Source organism: Vanacampus margaritifer, chromosome 4 (assembly GCF_051991255.1).
Source record: "Vanacampus margaritifer isolate UIUO_Vmar chromosome 4, RoL_Vmar_1.0, whole genome shotgun sequence".
Classification (NCBI taxonomy): domain Eukaryota; kingdom Metazoa; phylum Chordata; class Actinopteri; order Syngnathiformes; family Syngnathidae; genus Vanacampus; species Vanacampus margaritifer.
Genome location: NC_135435.1, coordinates 8,794,967 through 8,802,500, shown reverse-complemented (window position 1 = coordinate 8,802,500; position 7,534 = coordinate 8,794,967). Strand labels below are relative to the sequence as shown.

General features: G+C 37.7%; 1 protein-coding gene across 2 annotated transcripts in view; it reads right to left on the bottom strand.

Moving 5' to 3' along the window:
* Positions 1 to 7,534, bottom strand: part of map2k5 (mitogen-activated protein kinase kinase 5) — a 53,584-nt gene that overhangs the window by 301 nt on the left and 45,749 nt on the right. For both annotated transcript variants that reach the window (XM_077564732.1, XM_077564733.1), the window contains one exon: positions 1 to 891. This exon is cut by the window's left edge and continues 301 nt beyond it. In XM_077564732.1, the coding sequence (XP_077420858.1) occupies positions 763 to 891 (129 nt within the window). In that variant the 3' untranslated portion in view covers positions 1 to 762. The remainder of the gene's footprint in view (positions 892 to 7,534) is intronic.

Below are 7,534 nucleotides of genomic sequence, written 5' to 3'. Positions count from 1 at the left end.
GTCAAGCTTAGGACCTTAGTGGTAGGTAGCGTTTCTAGTGGGTCGACGATTGTCAGAATAAAAAGCGATCGATTGATTGTCAAGTGCACATATTCTTGGCAAAGTGCATTTTGATTTGTGCTGCTAATGATAAATTCATGCCTGTTGAGAGGCTTACCATTAATAGATTTTGTGGAAATAGGTAGGTTAATACTCTAGGTGCTATACTTTTAAAAAGGAGAGGTTGAATTTCCAATTTGGGTCTCAAGCGGAAATAGTTGAGTACACCCCGATTCCTGTCACTAACAAGGACTTGTGACACCTGTGGGCTGATCATCTTCGAAAGCTATTATAAATAGGTATGTTTTGTCAGAAAATACTGCTAATGTGGAGACAAGCTATGGTTGCAATAAATGATACCACTGGGAAGAGGCGCAAACAAATGGCCGTTAGTCACACCTTAACATTCACTAGCAGGGTGGCAAAACCACCATCACTCTCAACATCATCTTAAGTGTTGATGTCAGTGATCACCTTCTCATCTTCCGTCATCCGGTTGGACAGCAGAAGACGACCGGCGCTGGGTTGCTCTTCACAATGAATGCAAAGCTTAAGAGTGAGTCCAAAGAATGTGAGATCCTGCCACTGCACAAAAGTGAAGTGAAAAGGCTCAAACATTTGAGTGATTGGCATCCTTGTCTGTTGAGTCATTGGCAGAGTGCAGACGGACATACAGTACATGACCTTGAAGATTTGCAGTGGTCAAGGGACTGGCTGAAAATGTCATGGTCCATCTCGGTGCAAGTTACGACCTTGAGCCTGCTGCGTTCGCCTTGCTTCCAAACAGCGACAAACCCACATGGACACAACCTCTGCGTTTCCGTCATTGTATTGGATGATGAAGGAATGATCCTACAAACATGAGAAAGCAAAAAGATGAATGATTACTTTTAGGATAGATGCATTCTGGACTATTGAGTTTAAGTGCATTCAGAAAGCGTTCAGTCTTTTTCATTTGTATTAGGATGCAGCCAAGAGCTAAAGCTTTCCTTCTCAATCCACACTCAATACCATATAATGACAAAAGAGATAACAAATTAACAGAAAATATTCACAAATGTATTCAGAAAAAAACCCAACTAAAACAACCACCTTGAATCTTTAAACAACTTCTGATATGACCTCTATTATAAAAGAAATACCCCCCCCCCCCCCCGTGCAAAGACCTTATACAAGTGTATCAGTAATAATTGTAAAGATTAAAAAAAAGAAAGAAAAAAAAAGTAAACTCTGTTATATTTCCTGTACTTGAAACACTGTTATCATTATAGTACATTAAATATGTTGCATTACAATTGATTTATTACTTGACACAGCAAAGTTGGCAGTGTTAATTCAACACCTACAGAGTTAAATTTAACACTTCAAAAATGTCTCTACTGGCCCACACTAAATATTGTTAAAATAACGCTTTTGTAAAATAACACCAACTCTGGACACCATTTAACTTTGAAAATGTTAAAATTACACTTCAGGAGTTAAAATCAATTCCCAAAAATGCAACCTTGAAATGATTACTGTGTATGAGTTGACTACTGCGTAACGCACTGTGGCTCCACAAAAAGGCTGCAAGTTTGTGAGGGCTCCGTTGTCGCTACCTGATCACGGACTTCCAACTTACATATGTAAGTCCGTGTACCATGTATGATATGATCTGATCGGCCTGCAAGATTGCATTGCACTTTCCGATTATGTCACATTAGACAGCTCCAATTGAATATGAAACATTTTTCCCCGTTTACATCGATCATTTGTCTCCTTAACTCTTTGACTGCCAAAAACGTTAAATAACGTTTAGTAAAATCCTATGGAGGAGTGCCAAAGACGTTAAAATACGTTTTTTCAAAACAGAGGTGAAACTAACCATTTTCTATTGTTGATTACTGAAAAACAGAATAAGGTAGAAACAAACTTTTTTTTCTGATGAAAGATGAGAGTCCAATCTTTCATTTGGTAGTATGTGTGTTTCCATAGTCCAAACACATAATTTTCTGTGGACCTTGAAAGATCAGTCAAAAATGCTTAAATCGGCTGGCACCCATGGCATCCCTTTTCTGAAAACGTCTGGCAGTCAAAGAGATATGAAATACAGTTACACTTTAAAACTCTATGTTACTGTTTCTGAATGAAAAAAAGGGTGGTGGTGGTGGGGGGGGGGGGTGTACATAGAGTGTTACGTCACTTCCACTTGGCGCAACAGTTCCTGCCCACTGTCGGTACCAGATATGATCGGGCAGCAAGATTTAATGTATATAAAGTGAAATATTCCTTCTTAAAACATGTCCATGTTTTCCCTCCAAATAATTCATTAATCAAACTCAGATTCCCAAAACCACAAAGCCTTCCTCCTTCAAACCTGGAGCATGATGTCATTAGCAGCAGTGTGTTGACACTCAAACCAGGATAAACCTCCAGTGCAATAATTACTTAAGTTTATGTAGAATGCCCATTTGACTCATTTTAAATGTCTTTTGAAAACTATTAGAAACTATAACTAATTATTACACAAATTAACATTCCCAACACTGGTCATAGGTATGGGAAAAAAAAAAAGCATAGCGGTAGTTTTTAACCTGCATTTACACTGGGACTGATGAACTCTGGGCTCCACTAATTGGCCTGAGTCTGCAGACCTCAGAGCACTAGAGGCTTTATATATACACCGGTAATATAAAACGCAACTGATTGTCATCAAAATGTATGTGTACAGGTGTAGCCGTGTGCTAATCATAGTCTGAAAATATTAAAGAGAAACATGCAATATTTTGGAATATATTAACGTTGGAAGCGTTACCACATGAATAATAACGCTTACATTTTGGTTTATCTAGTTATTAATTTGTTTTAGACAGTAACATAACATCTAAATTAAACTGTTTTTTTTTTCAAATTGCAGGTGCTATTCAAGGAGGTTTGAACCTTTGATAATGCAGTGTGTCTGACTTAAAATATGAAATAAATAATTACTTATGCTTACTAATTACCATTCAGTTTGTGAAATGGTGGACCCAAATACTGATTATGAAAAGCGATTTCAAGTACAACATAACAGCTTGCTGTGATAAAAAATGACAATGCACACACAAAAAAAACATGCAAGTAATAATTTTGACATTGAAAATCTTGACCCCACAGAATTCTAATTTCAAACACTTGAAACCTTCAGTGATTCCTTTTTCTATAATATTTTGCTCAATATCTGGCGGCGGCTAATATTTCCATAAATAACCCTATGAATATTTACAATACTTCTTCCTGGTGACATCAGAATAACTTATCGATGCTTAAATGAACAGGAGGCGCAATAAAAATACACACATTCTTTTCTTTCTGATATAGCTTCACCCCCAATAGGCAACATCTTTTATGATCAATTTTACTATTAACAGCTTGGAAGCGCACATAATAATAAAAATAAACCCAAATAAATCAAAGTAGAAGATGACAAAATGCTCTTAAATATTTAAGACTAACAGATTACACTTTATTATCGTAATGGGTTGTCGGCCATTTGTGATTATTGGCTTTATTGATCTGCTTGACAGGCTGTAAAATAGTTTCATAACAACATCATTGGAAAGTGTCTATCTTCATATGTTGTTGTACATTGTTGATTTATACAATTGGACACTTGTTTGTTTTTTAGCTGGTAACATGTCTGGTTTCATATTGACAGCCTTCCCTTGCTAATGCTGTCCAACTCAAACAGATGTTATGTGCCATGTCTAAATCACCCTTATCTGAAAGACTACATGGTCCCTGTTGAGGGCGGTCAGAGGTCAAAAGTTAAGAAGGGAGGTTGGTTGTCAGTGAGACAAGCAAATCGAAGCTGGCCATTAATTTTATCTGTTCCATCTGGTTGTACAATTAGGAAAACAACCGTGTGGCTGGTCAGTTTAAACAAACTAATCAACAACAATTCCAAAAAACTGAAACATTGTCACTGAAGCCTTGGTGTCTAAATATGAACTGTTGGAATATTAAAAACGTGTTTCTGATGAGCAATAATGGCTTCATAGTTTGACAGAGGCTATTTTGACGTCACGTCTAAGTGATTACATGATAGAAGTTGCATTGTTACAGGATATAGAAGGATACAAGTGGGGTTTTCATCCATCAATTTCTATTTGAGTTCTTATGAAATGCGAAAATAAAACTGAATGGAAACGCTAGAAATTCGAAAAAGGGCACAAAATTCACAATTTTTTTTATTTTGCTTGGAGGTGGTGGATTTTGAAGCGTATCGAAGAAAGGAAAATGCTAATTTTGGCTATGGAAACAGGTTTTGCAAATAAACGCTGGCAAGACCAGATACACGTCGCACTTTTTGACCGGATATTACGTCACACGTACGTTTGTAGTTTGGGGGGGCGAAACAGAAATCTTTTTGGAATTAATTAAAGAAGCAAATATTAATGACATTTTAGATGGAAAATAGCAAAAAAAACGCTGCGGTTGATCAAGAATTATAAAAGAAAACTCACACGACGTCATCGCACGGCGCAGTTGCTTCCCGTTCTTCTTCTTTTAAATTACTGATGGATCACATCTCAATGGTGTATATATACTACAGCGGCGGAGTCCCCTCTCAATATTCGCAAAAGAAGAACAGATGGAAACGGGTATAAGTCACATGTCCGTTTTGTGCATTTTCAGTAAATTCGCTTGAAAGATTTGAAACAATTGGATGGAAACCCCACTACAGTCAGTTGGTGCATACCGCACACAGCAAAATAGGACTCAAATAGGAGAAGCATCATAAATCGTCTTTGTCCTATTAAGGGGCAACTGGAGCTAACACAGTCTGAGGTTAATTACTAACATATCACAGCAAACTGTGCGTGTGTGCATTTTTGACACAGAGTGGAGTGGACACTTGTGGGTGTCCCCAAGTGCTGAATGCCCACATCTATCATCAGAGACAGTGATGATAAAGGAGGCGGTCCTAAGTCGTCTTCTTTTTCTTTTCTTTTTTTACACAGCTCTCAACCTGTGGCCGAGAAATTGATCCTGCTCTAGCTAAGTCACCAGTGTCTTATGGAACTTGACATAAAAGGTAAACATCAAGCAAGTCATGCTGAATTTTGAAATGTGATGCAACAGTGTGGCTTAATTACATAATACTGCCCCCACATAATTTCTCCACCCATGACTTCACAACCAGGGCCAGGTGAAGATCTTCCATTATCTTCAGAATAACCAAATTGGGGTGTAAAGTGGAGTGTAATTGTTGATCCCTGACGTATAAAACATGTAACAGAGCATGTTAAGACATCTTGAGGGAGAGAAAGAAACATCTGCAATATTAACCAAACCTGGAATGGATAGTGTTGTGATCTTTAAGGCTCCACGGAATTGTGCTCTATTAATTTCAATTTCAACACTGCAAATGGGACACCTACTGTAAATTTGTCTACAACAAGAATAGGACAAGTGAGGAAAGATCATCTGTAAAGTGACAGGTACTCATTAGTTAGGCCAGTAAAGGTGTTTTAACTTGTGATAGGTGAGACAAGAAGAAATTACTCTTTAAGATGTCACATTAATTACCACCTGGCCACATCAAATTGGGGTAATCACTTACAAGCACCGTACTGAAATAGAAATAACCCAAACCCTGGGGAAATTCTACCTAACTCAAAATGTTTAAGGTCTTAAAAGGGAGTGTGTTAAATTGAAGATTAATTAATGCTATTTTAAATAACGGTATGATTAATACGCTATTACAAGGCAAGTTTTACAAATGGATTTTGACTGATTTTACAAGGCCAACAAAATATTGTGTTCTATTGCTATAAAAACATGGAAACTACCAAAAGAGAGATTAGAGTCTCTTTCATCAGGAAAAAAAAGTATGTATCTGTTTGCGTTTTGCAGCAATTAGAATTACAATATAGGAAAGTTTCACCAATCTTCACATTCCTGGTTAAAACTGACAAAAAGAGCTTGTTGCAACATGGCCTGGCTGATCTCTTATACTCTTTTTTCCTACTACTTTTTTTGCAATAGTTACCATTTGCTTTAAGCCACCTCTTCATGTTGCATGCTGCATCAAAGCCTTCTGTTTGCTCTTACATAAAAAAAACTTTAAAAAAAAAAGTGCAAATACGTTTTTGGGAGTGAAGGATAAAGTATTAAAAACGTGTACTGTTTACACGGGTTTGAATGAGTTAAACAGATTTGAAAGATACATCAACAAAGAGAAGGGTGATGTAACCGAGATTAACCATAAGGATTTACACATTTCTATGATAATTGTTCTGCAAGAACGTGCCTGGCACTAATTTGGTACATCTCAGGTTGGAAGGAATAGATGGGAAACTTTTAAGGTACTGTAATTACACTATAACTTTACCACTGCTGGTTAACGATAGAGACTTCATTGTTTTCTGACAAATGTACAAAATCGGGTTACATCTGTGTCATATATAACTAAAAGAAAATTGCTGGCTTCGGACAATTATGGAGAAAAGTTGCCAGAGGATGCAACTTGAATGACGCTCCAATGGCGTGACTGACATCAGTGCCATATTGCAGCACACCAGCATGTGTGAATGGGATATTTGTCAACAAAAACCCATGGGTCAAACATGAAAGCATTTTGGAGTGAAAGTGCTGACAGGAAAGTTCACGATGGACACAAGTAACCCAAATGAGGTGCAATGATATGCTGACCTTGTGAGGGAGTAGAATTTGGAAGGTGGGGACGCATTGCATTTAAATCTTACAATGTACAAACTGATAGTTGCCAGTCACAAACACACTGGACCATTTAAAGATCTGTAGGCATAGCTTAGATGTGCCCAATGCAAAAGCGAGCTTGTCAACATTGCAGACGATGGAATCATTCCCATTTAACTGAAGTGGAGAGTTTGTGGATAAAATGAAGAGTGAACGACAAAACTGTTGTTAAGATGAATCTATCCATCGATACCCTCACCCTTAGAAAGGGGAAGCGGTAGCTAATTGTAAGAACTTGGCCTTTGAACCGCAGGGTACACATCTCATCTCATCTCTAAGAATGCAAATTGAAGTTGGATGCTCAAAGCATCTCGGATTATAAAATTTGGAGAAAATGGACAAACACACACACAAGCATGAGGTGGGCAAGGCATGCCCAGGGATGCTACTTCTTCTGGACTTAATGACACTTTTGGGTTAAAAAAGTTTCCAATGGTTTATCATTGTCATGGTCTTCCTCTGCAATGTGGTTGGCTGGAGACTGTTCTTGAACAAGTAGTTTTGACGTTTTTAGTCGAGCCAAGGAGGCAGCAGTTCATCCAGTCGCTCAGAAAGTGGTCAGGTTTTTCAAGAGGCAAACTATCTGTTGCTCAGTCGGAACATTCCTTGTAGAAAACACATTTTGATCCAGAGTGAGTTGGATCAAAATTTCTTCACAAGCAGTTCAAGGTAAGTTACGCTAAGGTCAATCCATTTTGTTTGTAGTGCTTTTGTAAGGCAGTGAGTTTATTCTGACTGATACTGAGGAGTTGCA